Source organism: Solanum lycopersicum, chromosome 5, assembly GCF_036512215.1.
Source record: "Solanum lycopersicum chromosome 5, SLM_r2.1".
In the NCBI taxonomy this organism is placed as follows: domain Eukaryota; kingdom Viridiplantae; phylum Streptophyta; class Magnoliopsida; order Solanales; family Solanaceae; genus Solanum; species Solanum lycopersicum.
The window spans coordinates 66,565,357-66,589,178 of record NC_090804.1 but is presented as its reverse complement, the minus strand read 5'-3'; the positions used below and the strand labels follow the sequence as shown (position 1 = coordinate 66,589,178).

General features: G+C 30.5%; 3 protein-coding genes across 6 annotated transcripts; 1 reads left to right on the top strand and 2 right to left on the bottom strand.

Moving 5' to 3' along the window:
• Positions 1 to 4,622: 4,622 nt before the first annotated feature.
• LOC101244189 (uncharacterized) lies at positions 4,623 to 10,060 on the bottom strand. 3 transcript variants are annotated; one of them, XM_010323121.4, is made up of 4 exons: positions 9,735 to 10,060; positions 8,425 to 8,839; positions 5,824 to 7,671; positions 4,623 to 5,287 (listed from the first exon to the last, which is right to left on the bottom strand). In XM_010323121.4, exons 2-4 carry the CDS (start codon positions 8,772 to 8,774, stop codon positions 5,206 to 5,208), a joined length of 2,280 nt encoding a protein of 759 aa, XP_010321423.1. In that variant the 5' UTR covers positions 8,775 to 8,839; positions 9,735 to 10,060; the 3' UTR covers positions 4,623 to 5,205. The 3 variants fall into 3 exon arrangements, with proteins under 3 accessions (XP_010321423.1, XP_010321422.1, XP_069154579.1); XM_010323120.4 differs by having other exon boundaries at positions 9,614 to 9,745; XM_069298478.1 differs by lacking the exon at positions 9,735 to 10,060 and adding an exon at positions 9,614 to 9,638 and having other exon boundaries at positions 8,425 to 8,895.
• Positions 10,061 to 13,783: 3,723 nt separating this feature from the next.
• On the top strand, positions 13,784 to 18,574 carry LOC101244488 (uncharacterized). 2 transcript variants are annotated; one of them, XM_010323122.4, is made up of 6 exons: positions 13,784 to 13,970; positions 14,053 to 14,146; positions 15,358 to 15,497; positions 15,581 to 15,943; positions 17,624 to 17,686; positions 17,810 to 18,574. In XM_010323122.4, the coding sequence occupies exons 1-6, from the start codon at positions 13,899 to 13,901 to the stop codon at positions 18,044 to 18,046; spliced, it is 969 nt and encodes a 322-aa protein (XP_010321424.1). In that variant the 5' UTR covers positions 13,784 to 13,898; the 3' UTR covers positions 18,047 to 18,574. The 2 variants fall into 2 exon arrangements, with proteins under 2 accessions (XP_010321424.1, XP_004239896.1); XM_004239848.5 differs by having other exon boundaries at positions 14,038 to 14,146.
• Positions 18,575 to 18,946: 372 nt separating this feature from the next.
• On the bottom strand, positions 18,947 to 19,930 carry LOC101244773 (uncharacterized). Its single transcript, XM_069298477.1, has 2 exons — positions 19,648 to 19,930; positions 18,947 to 19,287 (listed from the first exon to the last, which is right to left on the bottom strand). Exons 1-2 carry the CDS (start codon positions 19,760 to 19,762, stop codon positions 19,178 to 19,180), a joined length of 225 nt encoding a protein of 74 aa, XP_069154578.1. The 5' UTR covers positions 19,763 to 19,930; the 3' UTR covers positions 18,947 to 19,177.
• Between the last annotated feature and the right edge of the window lie 3,892 nt (positions 19,931 to 23,822).

The following is a 23,822-nucleotide window of genomic DNA, read 5'->3' as shown; positions in this document are numbered from 1 at the left end:
AATCAACAAATATTTCCAAAAACCTATTTTCTTCACAAGAATTATTAGCATGTAGGAAAATAAAACGTCCACGCAAATTATTCTTCAAATAAATTAAATATGAAAGACACAAGTTGAATAACACTTTGTTTCGATCATTGTTACTCATTGTTTCATAATGTACTATATTTTATGGTAGATACAATATTTGGCTAGACTGTATTGTTTGTTGTTGTTTAATAACATTTTAATTGTTTGGTTTGATCGTATCATATTGTATTGAAATTTATAAATTTACTAAAACATCCTAATTATTCTAGGTAGGAGGTTTAATTAGATTAAAATAATTAAGATAAAGGGTAAAATAATATTTTAAAATATTATGTAAACACATAATTGGAAAGAGAAATTAAGTAACAATGGAAACACACCAAATTGGTTGTTCCATAAAATAGGGGCTTTCATTGTTACGTAACAACGGAATTTAACAATACAATACAATACAATACATTTTAAGTAACAATCAAAACAAACATTGTAGGTATAGTAACGATACAATAGAATACAATGGATAACAATAATCCAAATATAGTGTTAGAGGAGAGAGTAAAGTTATATTAAGAGTGGGTAAGAAAATATTTTTCACCTGAATAAGTTTAAGTTTTGTTCGTACGTAAACAAAAAATATTATTATAAAAATATTTATATGTGATCTAGATGAATATATTAGAAGGTAAGGGTGGTGATACTGAGTGTGGAGATTAGGGTTACAGAATGAAAGTGAAGATAATTAAGTGTGTCATGTATTGTTGAGTAAAGATAAGTAATTTATTTTTAAAAAAAAATTAGTCGTAAGAAATACGTTATTCATAAAGTATATTCTATCCGTCTCAATCTATATCAAAGTATTAATTGAATAAAGAGTCTAAAATAAAGGATTTTGTTAAAAAAAAAAAAAACTTGTGATCAAAACAAATGGTAGATATTAATTATGTGACTATAAATGAAAATTGAAAGTTCAGAGTTAAATTATTACTAAAAATATAAAAATATCATTTGTTTTCATATTGACTATACTATTAAAAGAATTAGAAAAAGGTTTAAAATATATCTTAACTTTGATTGAAATTATTGTAACAATTCCGAATTTTGGACAGGATTTATTACCCTCGGTACTATTTAATCTTATATTTTAAAAGATATATGAATGTTCAGCTGGATAAGTTACTATTTGTAAGCGATAATATTTATGATGTTCACGTGGACGCCTATATATAAATACACTATTGGATAGTACAAAAATAATAGATCTTACTCAAAATTTAAAATTATTTAGCAATTTCGATCAAAATTTAAATATATTTTGAACTCTTTTCTAAAATAATTCACATTATTATAAACGATTCAATAGGGCTTTTGGCTTGTTTGATTGGACATATAGATTATGACTTTTGATTTATTTTTTATTATTTTTTTCATTTTACCTAATAATATATAATATTAACCTAAAATTTATATTCTCATGAGTGGCTGAATTAGTTTAGTAATGGTATCCAACAAAAGTATGGGATACCATTATTCATTTCCCTTATTATTGTCATTTCAATTGAACTCGTCGTATTAAATTTACCTAATATTAATTAACTTTTTCATGCGATTTGCGAGTTGTTAATTTAAATGACTATAGTAAAAAATAAATAAATAAGAAAAGTGAAGCAATTGTCAATTTTATGCATGTGTGATGTTTCTTATTTTCTACCTTTACTTATCAACCACGCCATTCTTGTGGCTCTAATCTTTCGTGTGGGGGAACCAATATTATTATTGTTAACAATAATAATAATAATAATAACAATTAATGTTATAAATTATTATCGAAGACGGGATGAATCAAGTGTTGTTCATCTTGTATTTTAAACATACTTAGAACAAAAACTTTAAACATCTTTATAAGACAACAAAGTTTAATAACATTTTCACAACTAGAAAATTAAAACTAGTAGCGAAACTAGAATCAGATTTAAAAAAAAAATATACGAAATATTTTTCTTAAAGATGAATTGTTGTTAATATATGTCTAAAGAATCTTATTGATTCTCACAAACTTTGCAGAAACACGAAGTTACCAAGTTTAATGAACCAGTGAAGAACAAAAGAATAGAAGAACTGAAATTAATTCACAAATCTAAAATTTGTAAAACACGTACCAGAATCTGGAAAAATTTTAATAGAAAAAAGATCAAGTCCACTGAACTCACAGTGTCCGCTTAAGGAAATTATTCCCCTCTAGTATCCGAGGTTTGATTTGGAATATGATCTCCCAGGGTAAAATGATCTCAATCACCAGAGTATAGATACCAAAAACTCCGGTGTCAGCGAACCACTCAACGACAGTATAGTACACTTAGAATACTAGATTTAGTAGTTGAAGAAGAAGTCCATGAATTCTATATTAAAATGCAAGAAAATCCCTCAAATTATAGAGAGAAAAAAATGTAGTGCGAAAAGGTTCTTATTATGTATTACCGAAAAGGTCACAAACCTTTGGAAAAGTCACAACCATTCAGAAAGGCCGTCAACTTTCATAAAAGTCGAAACTTTTCATGAAAGTCGCAACTTTTCATAAAAGTCACAACATTTCATAAAAGTCACAACTCTTCATAAAAGTCACAACTCTTTATTTTTTATTCACACCTTTTTAAAATCCAGCATTAAGGAAAATGACTAACAAATATGTAAATTGATAATTTTTTTAAAAATGGAAGCATATAATAAGCGAATGTCATATTAAAATAGAAGAAAAAAGTGAATAATTGTATAAGATATATGATGAATATACATAATTTTGGTTTGATAATAATGTATAACGAGATTGTAAGATATAAATTCGTAATATTTGTTCGAATTAAAGTGAACTATATATGTTATGTTCTAGGTTGTGATATAATAAGATTATGTCTATCAAATGATTTATTAGTAATAATAATAATACGAACAAAAACATATAATTTCTACTAGTTTTATACTTTTATCTTAAATTTCTTCTTGTTCAATCTATCTTGGTGGCATTTAGTTATTACATTAATTTTATTTTCATTTATTGAGTATGAACAATATTTAATTTGTTATATAAAATTTAATTACTAAACAGAAAAACTAGGAAAATAAAATAAATATGTCCTAATTAGTCTATTTATATAGGGTTTATAATAAGCCTGTCAATTTATTTCTTTTTCGAAATTTGAAGCACTGATTATTCCAACAAGAATTTTTATCACAAGTATAGATAGCAATGTGAATATTTTCACCATTTGACATTCATCAACGATAAAAATGAAAAAGGAGATTCAGATATAATAGTTTGAATCGCTTATGTTCAAAAATCTTTAAACAAAATCACTTTTTTGTTTCTTTCGAAAACAATTTTCAAAAATATTTTATTTGTCATAATTATTTTGTGTCACCTTTTCGTAATGTAAATCAAAACCAAAGTCAAAAAGCCACCAAAAAAGAATTAACTATCTAACTACATTGTTTACTTTTGTGTGGGGTTTTACTTTCATCAAAATTCTTTTCATATTTCTAGTATTTTTTTAATCACACATTTTAGACATGATAGTTAAATGATAAATCATTATTTAGTACCCATTGAAAATGTTTTTCAATATAATATTGGAGGTGGAAAAATTGTCTTTTTTTCATGTCAATTGGTCAAATGTCTAATAATTGGAAGAGACATTTTTATTTTATTTTTATAAAAAAGATATACAATTGAAATTAAAGTGAATGTGAATATACAATTGAAATATTGTTGAGTGAAAACATAATGAGCCTTTAGAAACTACTCCTAACATATTTTAAAATTTCATATATTTTAAGTTGAAATAATAGATTAGTTTTGATAGAAAATTACTTATATCAAATCATGTTTATCAGATGCTATAGTATCAGGGGCGAAGCTAGGATGTTGTATCAGGGGCAGAGCTAGGTAAGACTATGATTAGTAACACGATCAATCAACACGACTACTGAAGAAGATGACGATCTAGAAAGAGAGGGAAGGAAGAAACGAACGAGAGGAAGGATTTACACAATCCGCTATATAATTTAAAAGTAGCGTGTGATTGTCTGATTCTTTAAAAAGTAGTGTGTTGTTTAATAAATATATTACGGATGTTTGTTTCGTTATGTAATTTTCTTATACAAAATATGTGCATTTTTGTATAAATAGTGTATACTTCCAAGCATAACACGTAAACATGCCATTTAACTTAGCCTTAATCGATATACTTATGCCCTTTAACTTCTGTTGTGCACAAGTAGAAGTATAAACTTGTATAAAGTTGAATAAGTAGATACACACGTCCTATACGTGACAATTCACGTGAAATACAATCAAGCCGATTTATATTTTGCCAGATGGAACACATGTGTTTACTCGTTCAACTATATAGTGCAAACTTGTGCACACGCAAAGTTGAAGAGTCTAAATGTCAGTTGAGACAGACTAAAGGGTACATTTATGTGTTATGCATATTTTTTATACTAAATATATACACTCTTCTTATACACAACATATACAGCCAAAATATATACTTGGGCCACATTGATAAACTAGTTTACCCAAGACCAAAAGCACAAAATTTAAAAGGTACAATTCCATTAATTTTGAAGCCAGAAACACATTATCCCTGTTTCTATTCTACCTATCATATTATAATCTCACTATAATAACATTGACAACATTCAAAGCAAAGTATATACACATGAAAATATGAATCTCTATACATTCTTGAAGTATATTTCTACTGCTGATAGAATGGGAGCAAACTCTTTGAATCATTCAATCATTTTTCAACATCACAATGCCCTCGGAGCATCATATTATTCCCATCCAAACAAACGCGTTTTTGATTTGTTTATGACAATCTGTTGTCTATCCTGCAAGGTAGATACTCGAGAAAGCTATGGTCGAAGACTTGAAATTATCATTTGATCCTGCTGTTATAACTACCACCATCATTCTAGTTGCATAATCTGAATTACAAACAACAACTACTACTACGCCTTCATCTCAAGCAAGTCATGGTTGGCTATACGAATTCAAACTGCCCATTTCACAGTTGGATATGCCCCATCCACTTCTTTCCCAAAAGGTATCTAAGACTAGTATCTAAACTTGACAAAAGACTTTCTTATATACATAGGAGGAGAAGATACCAAATATCATGCAGTGACTTCAGGTTCTTCAGCTACCACCGCGCCAGTAAGAAGTAGCGGATCAGATCCATCAATTTTATTTACCTTCCTGCTTCCAAAAGAAATGACGACATTGAGTCATAGACCGCCATATGCATAAAAGATATTTATCAGTGTAGCAGGTTAATATACAATCAAAGCTAACCAAATATATATCAGCATATACTTACAAACGACGTTGAAATCATCTTACTAGACAACTTATAAACCAAGGTTTACTATTGTTTGTCCAAACATATCAAGTAGAGCTAACCAATCAGAAAAGGGAGGTAAGAGCACAACATGGAGATATGATTTAACACTACAGTATTCGTAGGAGAAAAACACCATTATCACCTCAACACGGAGATTTAATCTAGAAAGACTGTAAAATCATGTGAAACAAGTAACATCCAAAACAAATAGGTGGTAAGTGCAGTAGTAAATGACATATGCATGATTTTTACCTTTTTTAATATAGAAAACAATTTGAATACCATGAACTTATGGGAAGAATTGGAAGGCGAAACAGAAGAAATATAACTAAGCTAGTCTAGAGGAAACATAGATAAAAAATTTGCAAGCTTGAGTGTCAGAAACACCTACTCGCATGTCTTCTTATTGTGGCCGAGGCCCTTGCACTTGCTACACTGAAGTTGACGTTTAAGTATATCAACTGTATCCGGTTGTTTCATCTTTGGTCGGCCAGGTGGACGTTTGGTTGGAGGAGGGCTGACCATGATTTCCACGTCTACTTCAGCTATGACGGACTTTTCCAGAAGGGGTATCGGGTTGATTGATTCTGAGTATGTCAAACGATAGCTCTCAGTTGTGTAGTATCTGGAGCAATAATCATATGGGCTCCTTCCCAGACATTCGAGAACAGCAATAGCATGGCAGCAAGGCAACCCATTAAGCTGCCATGCTTTGCAGGTGCAGTCCCAATTATCAATATCAACTATATCAACAGCTTGACCACGGACCTCAAATGTGCTCTCATGTGAGTGTAATACCTGAAGTGATATTGCTTTTGACGTCTCATCTTGAAGCTTTTCTTCCATAGAAGGTGTCAATCTTGTAAGCCACTGATTAGAATCAACACGCCTTGTATAATTCAGTTCCATCATCCTCCCTCGCAAGGCATCAACCATCTGAGTAATTGGAAACTCACTCACATCGGATACCCAATCACGAAAAAGTTGTCCAAAGTTAGTAGTCATGTGGTCATACCTTGCCCCACCAAAAAGGGCATTTGCCCAATGATCAGGATCACTTCGTACGACCCAACTGTAAGCATCAGGTGAGATGGCCTTTATGTTCTCAACACAGCGCTCGAAATCCTCCACTTTTGGAGCATAAGCAGCAGCATATAAATCTTGGATCAAAAGACGCCTTGCTTCATGTGAAAACCTCCCATGCAGATCCTTATATAATTTCTCACCAAGGTACCGAAGACAATAACCATGATAGCAATCTTTGCTGAATATATCAGACAATGACTCATTAATACCATTCTGGAAAGCAGAAACAAATGTTATTGGTCGAGAGGTCGAGACAGCAGATTTAAGTTCAGAAAGAAACCAATGCCAGTTGTCATCTGTCTCCTCATCTACAACTGCAAAAGCTACTGGAAAGACACCATCATTTCCATCAACACCGACGGCAGCCAACAGGGTTCCTTGATATTTTGCATAGAGAACAGTGTTATCAAGGAAAAGAAGAGGGCGGCAGCCCTGTTGAAAGCCATATATTGAAGCATGAAAGGAGACAAATAGCCGGTGAAAACTAGAGTCCTCCTTTGTGGCAAATGTAGCAAGACTACCAGGATTAGTTTCCACGATTTTCTCACAGAATGACGGTAACTGGCTGTATGCTTCTTTGTAAGAACCCTGAAGTTGCTCTCTTGCAATCTCTTTTGCACGCCACGCCTGAGAATAGTTCAAATGAATGCCATATTCACGTTCAATGTCAGTGGCGATATCCTTTGGCTTGTAATTGGGAGAAAATTTCAACTTTTCCTTAATTATATTTCCCACCCATCCCCTTGTTGCTCGATATCCGGCTTTCACAGCAGCTCCTTCACATGTATGGTTTTTATTCATTTTCTTAATACATATCAGCTGGGTGGTAGCCAACCTTGATGCATATATACGCCAAGGACAACCCTCAGACTTGCATTTAACCGTTACTCTGTGACTATCATTCTTCTTGTATTTATATGTAAATCCATGGGCAATTGAGTACTTATGTAAGGCTTCACGAAATTCAGTAAAACTACAGAATCTTTGGTCCACGCCAGTAATAGTGTTTTCCCACTGTGTAGCTGCCCTACGGTGCTTGTCGTCATTGCTACTCGGAAGAATATCTAATGGTGCATCAACCACAAGCTGACTGTCACGGTTTGTCAAATCCACAGGGGTAGCAGGAGAAAGTGCTGTCTCTGACATAGTTGTCCTGCTCGACGTGAATTATTCAGCAGGACACAGATGCATTAGAAATCAAATTGCAGTAAAGGAAAGTCCTGATTCTCACATATTGGGGTCGTTTGTTAGGGTGCATTAGTAATGCAGACATTAGTAATACACAAAGCTAATCTATGCGTTATTTTTTCTAATGCATCCTATCAAACACCCTCATTAAGTTAAAGCAATCACTAACACAAACATTGAACTGAAAATTTTGGAATTCAAGGTTAACTATTTGTAGAAAAAAGGTAAACGAAAAAGCAATATTCAAGATATGCGTGTTCAAAATATGTTATGCGTTTATCTCATCTAAAACCTTAAGTTGTTAGATAGGGAACAATTGTATGTCTGCAACATGCCTCTTTCACATGCAGGTTTGATTCTTTTACTTGGTCCAAGCACATGGAAAGTATTCTTTTCTTTTTAATAACCATGGTGTTCGAGCTAGTTTACACACACATCGACTAACTCCACGTAGAAGTATTCTTGCTAATGGTAAGAGTGATAATTGAGCTCAAAATCTCTATCTGCTCTAATACTATTTACCCCTTTATGTTTCCTTATAAGTTAAAGCTTATGCTTTGGTTTAGCACCCTTCGAAGCTTGAGAAACCTCGTCCACTATCTTTAAAATCTTAAACCGTTAGAGCGAGAAAACTTCTATTTATTTATATCTGCAGCAATACAAGTAAGAAAACGAAAGAAAAGAAACTGAACTCGACCATAAGAAGAAGAAAAAACACCTGCTAGCAAGCATATTGGAAACATTGGGTGCACCAACTCCTTCTGCAACTACAAAGACTTCTACTTGCTCGGAATCCTTGAAGAAGTTAACCATGCGTTGTAAATCCTTATCTTTGGATACCGTGATGAGTTTCTTTTTATTCCCCGGAAGAAAATACTTGATAGCCATTCTATCAACGTTAAACTTAAGTGTATCTGTTAGTTCTTGCTTAAAGGCATCCACATTCGTATTCTCATCGATGTCTACAGCATGTGCATTCCCTCCCATATAACTCAAAGAACCGTCTTCATTATTCGTCACAAATTCTCCACCAGATTGACATATTGCAATGATTTTTTTTGCAGCCATCACGACGAAGGCAACATAAAATGTATGCTAAACCAACGATTGGACGAACAACTTGACACCAGCTCCTGATGTTGCAGCAATACTATAACTAAGAACTAATTGCATAACAAAAAATAGCAACCTATGCAAAAGATAAATAGTTGAAAAGTTGAAACCTTTTAGCATATTAAGTACTAACAAGTTATAACTAAGGGGAACAACATAACAGTCTTAACAGTTGGAGTAACAACTTTGAAACTAAGCTTCAATCAAGGCCACATTGCACCTCGACTAATTCCACAGATACTTTGTTACCTTCCACCAGCACAACACAGGTATCGAGTATCGAGTAACTCAATCACTAAAGCTTAAAAATGATAAGGTCTCATGGGGAAAAGGAATTATAATGCTACACTATTTTGCTCGGATTTTCTAAAAATGTTATGTATGTGTTAGATCGTTATCGGTCCGAGTGCAACAACTTTAAAACTAATCAATTCACTTATAGCTTGGTGTGAGGTATAAACTATAATAATTCCCGCATAAAATGCGAGATTATTTTATCAGGTAAATTATTTATTTCATTATTTATATATTAGTGATGGATAACTATTACACGTCTAGAATAATTTATTTCGAAATAACTTATGGACAACAAACTAAGCCTCTACTGATTGTATGGATACTTTTCCAACGGATACAAGTATCGAGTAACTATATTCATTAAAGTAACACAAGAGCATCAACATTTTGAAAGAGTACGAGCAGAATTTGGGTACAATCAAAGAAAAAAAGGAAGAAGGGGGATAAAACATGTAATTAAGCACATAGAATTGAAATTAATATGAAGAAAAACTTACAATTTTGGAAGTAATTTATCATTTCAGTTTAGACAAGAAATAGAATTAGGTAAAATTTATGGGAACAAATGCAAAATTGGGTTTCTAGATTTCCTTAAAATTGGGGGGAAAATGAAATTACCTGTTAAAGATGGGGCATTCTCATAATTTCTGCTTTGTTGATTTATCTTCTCATGGCAAAAAACAATAGAGAAGAATAGTTTGCAATTTGAGCTATTTCATTTTATGACCTAAAACTTTGCAAAAATGTCATTCTTCTCTCAATATTTTGAGATATACAACTTTCATCCCCTTTTTTCTTTAGAGTTGTTTTTGTCTGCGTCGTTTCAATTTTATCGTATGTGCGTAGAGAAAATCATTCTTAATAGATTGATAAAAACCAATGCAATTTACAACTTAGCTCTAGAGTTTATTGTTTTCATGTTGTTTCAATTTTATCAGATGCGTGTAGAACAATCATTTTGTATAGGTATTTATAATATAACTTTTTAAATTGTGTGGAGAACCAAATCACTTCATTAATGTGATATAACGTATCATTATGATTAATATAAAGATGAATCTAGATTTTAAAATTTATGATTTTTTGAAATTAATTGGAAGTCACATAAAACAAAATGAAAAAAAAAATATTGATTTCTTAATGTATTGCAAAAGTAACTGAACTTTCGTCCAGTTTGTTCTAAATTGGTCACTAGTTGAATACGTTATAAATCAATTCAAGTATAATGTACTTTAATATGTTATATTACGTCACGCCAAGTCAAATTTCATTTATTTTTACACGCTATGTTTTTCTTTAACTTCATTCTTAAAGACGAAGTGAAAATTAAATATCCCAGACTTAATAATCTTTTTATAAAAATCTACCTATATTAGTTAAAATTAAAAATCATGGTGATTTTAATATTGAAACTTCTTAACTAGTTGTGTATGAAGAAAGTTAAAAGATGATTGTCTTTTAATTATTATGCAAGTATATAAAAAGAAAATTGTACTTGATAATCTTAAAAATGAATAATCTTAAATTTTTAACGTTTTTGTAAGCAGAAGTCATCTGTTAAACTTACTTTTTTCTCCATGAATTTCAAAATCATCCATCTAACTATTGTGTGCAAATAAGTAATAAAGATTCTATACCCCAGTCATTAAATTAACTTTTAATCTTATGATCGCGAAGTTCAAAATCTCTCTACATAAATTATCTATACCTAATATATTTGTGGAACACATATTTGGATTACTTAATACATTATGTGAAAAAGGAAAATACAATATATATAATTGTGGTATGTTCAAGTAAACTATGCCTCAACTAATTCTATGCATTCCTGCTACTTTTTATCAGACACAAATACTGAGTAATTATGCCCATCAAAGCGTGAAGAGATGATTTTCAACGAATCATTGATTCGTAACTATGCCCATCAAAGCTTGAAGAGACGATTTTCAACGTATCATTGATTCTTACGACACAAACTTAAAAGAGAGATTGTCTAACTCTAACAAGACAATATTTTTAGAGAATTTGAGAAAAATTTGAGTACAATCAAAGAAAAACAGGCAACAGCAAAGCTATTAAGAAGGAAAAAAAAACATTTGATCTAGCACATTAAATTGAAACTAATATGAAGAAAACTTACGATTTTGGAAGGAATTGATTGTTTCTCCTTAGACAAGAATCAATTTTCTCTGTATCGTTTCACTTTTATCAAATGTACGTAGAGTAATTATTTTTTATAAATTAGTAATACCAAGACAATTTACAACATAGCTTTTAAGTTGTGTGGATAACAAAATTATTGTGTGACACTGTATACCATCACGGTAACAAAGATCATTCTAGAATTTAAGATTGATTTTGAGTTTCGTTATTAATTTGATTCAACATAAAATAAAACGGAAAAAATAATTGATTTCTTAAATCATTGCAAAAGTTAATGAACTTTCATTAAATGTGCTCTAAATTTGTCGCTAACTGAACACGTCATAAACGAAGGCAAATTTCATTTAATTTGACATGCTTGCTACTTCAAGTCAAATCTCATTTACTTCGGCAAACTATGTCTTCAACATATTCATTTGTTTTTTTTTTTTAATTTCACTTGATATTCGATCTCCATAATAAAATTCAATTTATTTCAAATTCGTTAAAATTAACTCTTCTTTCAGAATTTGAATTTGGTTAAGGAGCTGTAGATTGGATGATGGAAAAACCAGTAAGCTACGACTTTAAAGCTTACTTATTCTTAAATTCATGTAAACACTTTATAGTCATCTTCTTAAGATCGTATCAACACTTTATAGTTATCTTATAAAAATCCATCATGTGATCTTTTTGCTACTACTTCAAATTTATAGCCATGGTAATTTTAATATATTGAAAAAAGAAAAAGAAAAATTAAAAGATAATTTAAAATTCTCATTAGATAATGAAAAAAAACAACCTATTTTATGTAATACTTGGTTATACTTGTTACTTTAATATTTTTTTCTGATTTATCTTTATTTATTACTATATAATAATTATATTTTATCTTTTATTCATTATTTTCATAATAATTTTTACGTAGTATTTTGCTTTTCAAATAAATTTATTACTTAAATTATAAATATGAGATAAAATAATACGATTACTCAAATATTATATTTAATATGAGAAAATAATATAACACAATCTAATAAGAACATTACCCAAAAAAATACACAATAACCATCCAAATATAAGTGTTATCCTAAATTCAAAATCTCACTAATTTTAAAAGTTATAATTAAAATATCTTCTTATATATATATCGAGTATTTTTTTTTGAGTTTAACTACTATCCACCGACGGTGGATAAAAAATTACACGGGCATATTATTTTTGGAAATATTTAATTTTTTTAATTAATATATTTTAATATTATTAATATTAAAATAAAAATAATAACAGAATGTTATATGGTAACTTGAATTATAAATTAATTGTACAAATTTAATTAGGATTCTTATTTGTCTTACCAAAAATAAAAAATACATAATTTCTTGTGTTTTCTTATTGGAAAGCACTTCAATCCTTCAAAGAAAATCATTGCCAACATATTATTTTTTTTTATAAGAACCGGTACTTGTTGCCATTGAAGCAATGTTAGCAAAATATTAATATGAAACTATTCCAGAAACATAAAGTGCAACAAAATGAACATATTCAAACTTATAAGAGTAAGCAAACAAAATCAAACACTATTAAATACGGCCCATGATTTAATCACAATTGCATGCTTGGTTACATTTTTTTAAACGAAATCCTTCTTTTGAACAACAAACTCTTGACCAATAATGGATTTATCTTTTCTTGATCTACTAATTCGATTTTTGCGCACACTAAAACCATTACGATGAGCATAATCAAGATAAAATTTAAATCCAGTATCAAGTGATTGAAATTCCATACCGATGTAAGGCTCTCTTAATTCTTGCTCACCTAGTTGAGGAACAAAAGATACAACTGCATTCATGTTGCTTTCTATATCCTCCAAGGAATCTTCAATTCCTTCTGCATTTTGCTCTTCTAAATTAGAGATTTCAAAAGTTTCCTGCAATACACAATTATTAGATATTAGACTGATAGGGTAAGTTAGCTTTAAAATTTTAAATATTTTTCATGGCTAATGTATTGAACTTCTTCAATTTGCTAAAAAGTTCTTAAACGTATTCTTTAAATATCTTCATCACTACAAAACATAAATTTCTTCATACATTAAAACAAGAATATTTCTTTGAAACGTTTATTCATGTTGCGAAAAAGACTTAATAAGTTATGTAAAAAAAGATATACGAGGAAAACGCTACCATGATAATTGTTTCAAATTGCTTCAATGGTGGATAGTTGGTTGCTTCAATGGTTTATGTAGAAAAAGAAGAACGTTAATCCAACTAAGAAAACACAAGAAATTATGTATTTTTTATTTTTGGTAAGACAAATAAGAATCCTAATTAAATTTGTACAATTAATTTATAATTCAAGTTACCATATAACACTATGTTATTATTTTTATTTTAATATTAATAATATTAAAATATATTAATTAAAAAAATTAAATATTTTCAAAAATAAAATGTCCGTGTAATTTTTTTGTCCACCGTCGGCGGATAGCAGTTAAACTCTTTTTTTTTTTTACTTTTGCTGTTTTTAGCCTAAAGATAAAACTCTGATAATCGTTGCTCAAAGCTCACTAGCAGAAAAGCTGCTGAAAAAATTCATGGATTCATTTGGGAAAAATTGAGCTGACGTTAATGAAGAATGTGTTTCTCAGCAGCTTTGGCGCTTCCATTACTTCCAAATCTCGAGAAAAGTTCAGCAAATTGTATCTCAGTATGTGCTATTTTGCTCTAATTTACTTTATTTTTGTTCCCTAATTGATGTGAAATTTTGCTAATAGAATTGTAGTCGAAAGGATGAAGATTCAAATAAGGGTCAATCGGTGAAACTGACATTACCAGCTTATAAATGGCGATTAGTTATTGCTTACGACGGTACCAGATTTTCAGGTTTCATTCTCTTTTTCGTGTTACTTCAGATTGAAAATTGAGGGTTGAAATCTCTGAATTTTTTAGTGTTTATACTCTAATTAGGTTTTCATGCATTCATTTTATTTTAACAAGTTGGTAGGTTACTGCTCTCATTGTTAATATATCAGTTTTGCCTTCTTATGTAGTAGATAATTGAGGTTGAGAGTTTGTTTAGTGCTGTAAAATCTCAAAATCGTGTTTACTGGACATAGTTCATTTTGCTAAGATTGTACTACATCCATTTGAATCGAATTACTATTCGGAGAGTTAGTAACATTCTTTGCTTGTGATGTTAATAAATATCTTTCCAATCAATTTGTTTCCCTATGTGAGGAGTTGTGAGAGGTTGGCTATAGTGGGTACGAGGAGAGGTATAGGTAGGACGCTAGAAGTATTCACGAGAGATGATTAGACAGGATATGACGTATCTTACAACTTACTGAGGCCATGGCCTTAAATAGGATATAGAGGTCACGGATTAGGGTAGAAGGTTATCGAGTAGTTTATTTTGGCAGGATAGGCTGGGTGGTAGTTTGGAACACCGTGTCTTTCGTAGTATTAGCATTTTTTTCTCGTAGTTGTTGTTTTTTTATTTCTGTTTCGTATTATTTTGATGTTGATAGTGTTCCCTTTCTCTGGATGCTCTTTATTGTTTCCCTTATTAGTTGACATGTCTTCTTTACATCTGAATCAACCTCTCTACCTTGTAAAGATCTGCTTACACTATACCTTCCCCAGACCCATCAATTTGAAGTTTAAAACTTGAGAGTTTTAGTACTGTTTTTGATGTAGTATCTAATGTATGCTATAGAAATAGAAATAAACAATACCCAATGTTAAACTAGAAATAAATTAAGTGAACCATGATGAAGTGAACTAGGCAAGTCAAACGGTGTAGTAAGATTTTGAAGGTACCAGTAATTGCAATTTTGACACCTTACCATTTGTTCTCTGTTTCTCGATTTCTTCCTAGCATGTGTATGTAGGTAATTTGAGTTTGTTTTTCTCTGAGATCATCCTTTTTCTATTTTTTTGATCTTTATAAGGCACAATGATTTCTAAGATAATAAGAAGTTAAGCTTACCTTCTAAATGTTTTTATACTTCTTTTATTGCCTATATTTTTGCGCCTGTATGTTGGGATACAGTTTTGCTCTATTTCTATAATCCTGAATGATGAGTATCCTGTAGGATGGCAGTATCAGCAGTCGACACCAACTGTACAGTGCATTTTGGAAGAAGCTCTGACTAAAAAAACGAAAATAAACCGTAAAGAACTTTGTGTAGTTGGTGCGAGCCGGACAGATGCAGGAGTTCATGCATGGGGTCAGGTCTGCTTTCCCTGTCAATGGATTCTCACTAACCAAGAGAAATGATCAAAATAAATAGACTTAGAACCAACTTTGGCTTTCAGGTGGCACATTTCATTACACCTTTCAACTATGAAACACTAGACGGCGTTCATAGAGCTATAAATGGTCTTCTTCCTTCTGACATCAGAGTTAGAGAATTTAGCCCTGCAGGACCTGAGTTTCATGCGCGTTTCTCTGTTACAAGCAAGATATATTGCTACCAAGTATATAATTCCACTATCCTGGACCCATTCTTGAGGCACTATGCTTACCATAGTGAGTATAAACTCAATGCTGATGTCATGAGAGATGCCGCAAAGCATTTCGTGGGGAAACATGACTTTTCTGCCTTTGCCAATACATCACGAAATGACCGGGTGCCAAATCCAGTGAAGACGATATTGCGCTTTGATGTTGTTGAAAAGGTACTATATTCATCCCCTTACTGATATTAGACTTATCAATTAGGTTACATGGCTTGCATTGAGGGTGGGTTTCTTCGCCAACACAAAATACACTTTGAGCTGGCTCACAGCTCAAGGTACATGCATATGGGTTTCATATCAAAATTCGTTCATTAGGTGCATCAGGGCTTCCCCAAGCTTAAGAAACTCAACGAGTCTGTATTCTTGAAGTTCATGCTAACAAATTCCAAAAATAAAGAAGTACAATTTTTTTATAAGCCTCACCTATATCCCATTCTATTTGACATATTTTGGCTAGGCATGGAAATTAAGAATTTAATCTAATTCTTTTCTTTATGGGTAATAGCATGAGTAATGTATTAAAGAAATTGAAAAAAAAAGAGTTGCCTTTGGATAGAAAAAACCCATTACATCTTAACATGAGGATGACTTTGAGAATGTCTTATAATATTATTGTTTACGAAGTGTGTCTATATCGTAGTACATATGCACACACAAGGCGGAACAAACAGAGTACATATCAACACTAGTAGTATTTATATTGGAACTGTTCCTTTGAAAAAAAATTATAGCTCCATAATGTTAAGAAGTATCTCTGATTTGTAAGTTCTAAAATGCCCTACCGAGTAGCAAATATATGAACATAAGATGGCAAAATACAAAAGAAATTTAGTTTTACAATTAATAGTGAGACTATCTTATCCTAAATGCAAATCCTCCACATTAGGCTATCTTATATGAGCGGGAAAATGGAGAACAATGGACATTTCCCCCCTTAAAAAGTTTTTATTACCCTCTACCCCTTGAACTATTCACAATGTTATGAGCACCCACCCCGGGTCCACCATCCAAACCATGGGATGATGGAAGATGTCCAACCTTCTATAACTTGGATTTATGCCGCGTCAGTAAAGAACTTCTGTTAAGATGGGATTTCTGTTTAACAAGAAGGATAAAAAAATATGGTGTTTGATACAAAAAACATTCAAAGATAGAGTTCAGTCCCTCTCATATAGGTCTGATCTTACCGACTTTTCACAGAAGTTGATGGCTGCATATATTGCTTTAATTATTTGTACTACTATATCGTAAGATTTGGCAAATTCTTGGTGCTTGGCAAATATGCTTGTTTTTCTTTATCAATATAACTCTTGTGCTTTTTCAAAAAAAATGTTTCAGGCTGCAGTTTGTATGATTGTTTACCCAGCGTAACATAATATAAAAGTGAAAATGAAGGAAAAAGCATAGTGTTACTGCTGCGTCTGACTTTCACAATCACCCAGCCACCACAGACTTCGAATCTCACACTTTTCGTCCTTCCAAAATTGATTTATTGCTTTAGTTTTCTGTAACTCGATTTCGATGCTCATCTTACGCAGTGTGCTTGAGAAGGGAACATTAAAGGAAAGAAATGACATAGATGAGGAAGTACTTGAGAGAAAACAAAGGGAAAAAGAAAAACGCCCAGAATAGGATTAGTTGTAAATAATGAAAAGAAACAAATAGGGGATGTCAGACTTAGCCATGTTTGGTATAAGCGCCACCTGACTTAGTTGGTATTCATAGCTTAATGACGAAGCCAGTGCTGAGAGCGTATGAAACTGCAGCCATTGAGGCATTACTTGTCATATGTCTATCAATAAAGTTTTAAGTTTGATATCTTGTTGTGTTTTTCTTTAGGGACCTCTTTTGCGGCTAGAAGTTGAAGGTTCTGGTTTCCTATATAGACAAGTTCGGAACATGGTAGGTAATCCATAAAGAAAAAACTTCCAAGTATTCGTCATGATTTCAGGACTGAATCTCAGCTGCTCTTGAGCGGTAGCACTGAAGATAATGTGTGGTGATTTTTCTCAAAATCTTTTGCAGGTCGCTTTGTTGCTTCAAGTTGGACGGCAAGCAGTTCCACCAGATATTGTTGTTAGGATTTTGGAATCTCGTGATAGGAAGGAACTTGCTAAGTATACCTTGTTACTTCCACCTCATGGACTCAGTCTCGAGACTGTCAAGTATAATGAAGAACATCTCATACTTCCAACAGATTCCCCAGCTAGTAGCTTTGGTAGGCACCATAGTATAAGCAAATGTAAGGTGCTATTCATTTGACTAGCTGAGAATCGAACAAAGAAGGAATGCAGAATGGGTTCTGCCCTTCTTTGATAGATACTCATTCGTGAAAAGAATTTTGCGCCAGTTATATGTATCCGTTTTTTTCTTAATGGTACTTTTTATGGTTGCTGCAAATATTGATGAAAACCAAGTCAAGATTTCAGCACTTCCAGTCTTGGTAACTATTGCTTGAATGCATGGCAATAGACAAGAGTGCCAACCACTCAATACTATCTCGCGCTCTGCGTGCTCGTCTTGCAATGCTTGGGGTCGTGTTATCTGTGGTTGCTATTATTCCGTAGATACATCTGAACAAGCGTCGTGTCCTGGATTAGGTGTGATTTCCTGTTATTGAGTTAAAATTGCATTTATCTCTGATCTTTTATAGGTACAATAGTGCACTTCCCTGCAAATGGAAGTATTATCATTTGGTGATTGTCTTGTCTGTTGTTTTTGTATCTGAATTTTGTTTCTTGAATAGCTTAACAAAGCTTGAAGCTTCTATCACAGGATCTGGCATTTTAAGGGTGTGTTCGGTCCAATGTTTTTCACGTTCAGTCCTCTTGAAAGTAGGAAAAACAAGTTTCACAGGTGACCTTTTACATCGATCGTAATTTATGTCCTCCCCAGCCTCCATCCCCACCGCTGCATACCCCTACCCCACAATTTTCAATCTCTTATAATATTTGACTAGATTATATACAGATGCTTTTACGATAATATATTTTACTCACATAGGCTCTTTTTTTCATTTTCTTTTTTAATTATTTAAATATGGCTTCGGCTTATCCACATCTATTTACATCAAGTTAATAATTGCATATTGGATAACATATCAATCTGGATAAAATGAATGAATATTTGGTTACTGAAATCTATAATTAAATGCAAATCAAATACAAAAAACTCTGTGATTTTCATTGATCATGGGGATTAGCCAAAAAAAAAATTCTTGTTATGTGTTTTTTTTTTTTTTGGGAGGGGGAGGGGTATGTATAGTACATCATCAAAATTTTCAAAATCTTGTTTTTTGGGCGTCAATTTAGCCACCACATGAACAAGATAATGATAAAAAAATATGTACAATATGTGCCTTGGTTTAATTAAAGTTCAAAATAGAACAAAGATTTATGTTCTAATGGCTTTGGATTTGTCCAAAATTGACCACATCACTTGAACATCTTCATATCCACAAGCCATTACTTCACCTTGCAAATCTACTACATGCTTATCTTGTTCTGCAAATTAACACAAAACAAAACATTTGTTAAAACAAGATCAAACCAATCAGGAGCCGATTCAGAATTTAAAGTTCATAAATTTTTTCTCGATTTTATCCCCCTTTTGGATAACTTAATTCTAAATTAAATCGAATTTCAAAAGACAAATACGAGATTTAAACCAAAACCATCATCTCTTACACCTTTTTTTTTTTTTTACAAAATGTTTAATTGATTTGAGCTAATAACAATAAACTCGTTCTAGATCTACCTCTTGACCAAACACACTATGCATGATAACATGAACTATTTCTGCAAGACTCTCGACTTAAGTAACGCAAACACATAGACTCTGTATTATACACAAATTGTACATACCTTCTTCTTGTGACTTCTTTTCCCTTGGTGAATCTCTTGGTGATTGTTGATTATTATTGAAAAAAGTTCTAGCTTTTCTAAATGGAGTTGTAATTGTTTTGACCCATTTAGTCATTTTTTCCCTTTTTGTTTTGATATAAAGCGTTGTTATTTTTGCATCTAACTCTCAATTTTCTAAGAACAAAAAAGAGTTTATATATATATATATATATAGTGAGAGAGAATGTAGCATCTCACCTAGACTATAATATGTAACATTTAATTAAAGGGATATTGTGGGAGCCATAATATTGCAGGCAAGATCCGTGAGATAAGCTTTATGTACTCTCACATCTCTTTCATTTTATATTTCTTTAATCATCCGATAATCAAAATTTATAAACCTAATCAATTCAAACATATCGTGTAACAACTTCAATATGAGATAAAACGCTTTATTAATATAAGCTCACATCGTATTGTTGAAGAAGAAGGAAGTCCGCTTCGTTGGACCTGTTCTTTCAAGATGTTTCAATCCTCAGCTTCCACTTGTTGCAGACACGTCAATCAGTTGCGTCGAACCTGTTCCTTTGACAGGTTTCAATCGTCAGTTTCCTTTCTTCTTCAATACTTATAACTTTAATATGAGATAAAAATACTTATTATTAATACGTATTCATACAATATCTACAAAGATTAAAAAAAATACTTAGTACGAATATGTAAAAGTCAAATTGAATTATCTAATTATATCTGATATTTGAAGTTTATTGATTAAACTAATATGCAAGATCAATATGAAATTAAATAAAATGTTTAATACATCTTTTTTCTATTTTTATAATAACATTCGAGATATCTGAATAAGAATCGAGAATCGTAATCCACCACTCCCGTGGTTGGTCTTTTTCTCTCTCTTATTTTAATTATTATTATATTGCCTTATCTCTGCAGTTCCAAGTTTTGGTGCCGACTGCCTCATAACCACATGGCTACGGAACCCTTGCACGTGAACATTTTCTATCTTCTTGAATGTGACGTTACGAGATCGATCGCACGTTATTTATCGTGTTTTTCTTTTACATGTTTTCGAAGAAAACACAAATTAAAATAATTTAAATGGAAATTATGAAATGAAATATTGTATTCTCGTGAAAGTTTAAATAATTAATCCGTTGAATTATTAAGATATGATTTTAAATATAATTTCCATTTAAAATAAAATCAAATATTATTTAAAAAATTGTAATGATAAATAATTTGAGACGAGTAAAGTAATGATTACGAGCTCGAAAATCGAAGGCGATGACAAGTAACGCCTAGCGTACAACTTGTGTACTTTGGTATTTTGACCTTTTCTATGAAATCATTCACATGGTGGTACCCTAGGTTAGGGACAAAGTTGACTTTACTTACAAAGTATACACGTATAGTTATTTGAAAAAGCGTTTGATTGACGTCAATTTTATGTTTATCAAGAGGTAATTTACGTTTTATATGATTAACTATAGCTAGGTATGGTAAATACGAAATGATTTGTAGGTCCAAAAAGTAAAATTCTAGATTTAATAACATATAGAAAAGAATTTTTTTTAAACATTATTTAATTTTAGTTTAAAATATATCAAAATTATTTAAATGATATTATAGGAATTATAAATATAGTGACTAAAGGAGGGAATTTATGAAAATCAAATTCATAATGTTAAAGTAAAAAGATAATAAAGAGTGCTCTTCATGTGTAACAATCTTTCTATTAATTAATAATAAACTTAATGATTAAAGTGAGTTGAATAATATAAGATTAACATTTTCATAATATAAGATTAACATTTTTATAATACAAGATTTATTTCGTTAAGCCATTCGACTTTCGAGTACCCATAATTAGAATAAATTCAAATTTGTGAAAATAGAAGAAATTTTTTGAGTCTGTAAATTAAATTACTTGTCTATACGTACTAAAGAGATTATAACTCTCTCACTTTTGTTATGAAATTCAGTTACTTTCTCTCGAGATAGAACAAATAAATTTTGTTCGGACAATTTTTTATATTTTCTAAAATTAATTATTACAAAAACAAAATTTATTATTATTATTATTATTATTATTATTGATCCTACCAATTATATAACAACTGCGTGCATTCTGAGTTGTAGAATTTCTATAACGAATATATTAATTATTCCAAGAGAATCTTAGACATAAAAAATTAAATAAATATAAATGTTGGTTAAATTCAACTAACTTTATAGTTGAATGAATCTAATCGTAATTTTGTTGGTGGTAAAATTTATGTCCATAAATATAAAATTAAAAAAAATTATAAAAAATGAGTGGCACATGTTGAACTTGTATAAAATCACGTTATTTTCTGTGAGGAGCCATGTTCTTGATACCTTATGTTTGTCCCCTATAATTTATTAATTATTTTTTGGGGGACTTATTTTATTTTATTTATAGAAATATATCTAATTAAAGTACGTATAATTGTAATGAAATGAATATCATTTATTCATATATTTTTATTTGTATATGTCGAGTTTGAGTTTTCGATATGAAAATAATTTTATTGAAAAAATTATTTTCTTAAATAAGAGTTATATCAATTATGTGACGTGAAATATAAATTACTCGAGGTTCAATATAAATATATATCGAGAAAAAATAACGATAATAGGAAAGTTATCAAGATATATGTACTTGGGAATTGGAGGGATAACATAAAGTAATATTTTGATATCCCTTGTTTCAGAAGGTTGTTCTTCATCTAGATAAGTTTATATATTTTATTTTATTTATCTATTCGGAATTTATTGGTCGATTAATTATTCGTGATGTACAAAGCCTAGTATGTGCTTCAATTTTTTCTTAGTGTTTTTATAGCTCGAATACAAAGTATCTTATTAAGAATATAAAAAATCTCATCCATTTTATCGTATTTCCCTAAGACTAAAATATGTATAGTTTCCTTTTGTCGTTATATTGAGTAATTGATGTTTATATTTAGTCTAACAAAGGAAAATTCATGTCTGAATTTAAATTCTGATTAAGAATCAATAGAAATATTTATCACTCCACAACGACAATTTCGATTTTTGAATAATATACTATAGTCACACTTGGAATATTCAATTCATTTAAAGCTTCCCTACAATATTAATGTTTTGTTAGGTATTGGTTATGTCTAGTTAGACAGAACATATGAATTCATTAATTAAACAATGCAACTTGATGTGAATTATGACAATATGGTATTATATTTTCAATTCCTTTAATTTTTTTTTTAAAAAAAAATTCAATAGCATAACTACTTAAACTAATTTATGAACTTTGGAATATAATATTTTACACTGCGCATGACTTTGAAAAAAACTATAATAAATCGAGTCGATGCCTTTCTATTAAGCCTTTTCATTTCGTAACACTGAGTCAAGATTTAAATTTTCAGAGATGAATCATAAATGTTAGTAACACTAAAAAAAATTTATAAGACGGTATTTTAAATAGTTGAAGTTCATGTGGAAATAATTGAACATTAGTCATATATATGTACATGAACTTTAGTTATATAAAAACATTATATAAATAAAAGTTGATACTAGTTAATTAAATAGTGGAATCAAGATTGGGTATTCATGTACTTTACCCTCTAGTACTGAATTTGAAATTTAATTTTTCATATATTATTGAGTTCAGTCAAATTTATGATCGAAAGATTATTTGTGCACTCTATTGATTTAAACTGTCGCAAAACAAAAGCATATATACATAGGCTAATTACTAGAGTATTAATCTAATTAATGCTTAAATTGTTATACTAATTATAATATAAAAATTGATCTATCGCTTTGAATTGGTTTTGGTTAGCTAATCAATTGATATGTTTAACAAAAAGAATATGATGATAAGCTATTTATAATTAAATAACTAAAATTCCTTTAACTTTTAAATTATTTTTTTTTACAAATTTAATCGTATACTTTTAAAGAAAAAGAAAAACTACAACTATAAAATGAATAGGAAGTTAGAGTTTCGTTTCAGAAAAAAAAGATATTTGTGAATTAAAAACAATAATATTAATAACAAACAAAAAATTCATATTTGTATGCTATAACAAACTTTGCATAATTGCGCTCCATAGCAAACATAAAACTGTATAATTTGTTATACATATACAATTGTATAATTCGTT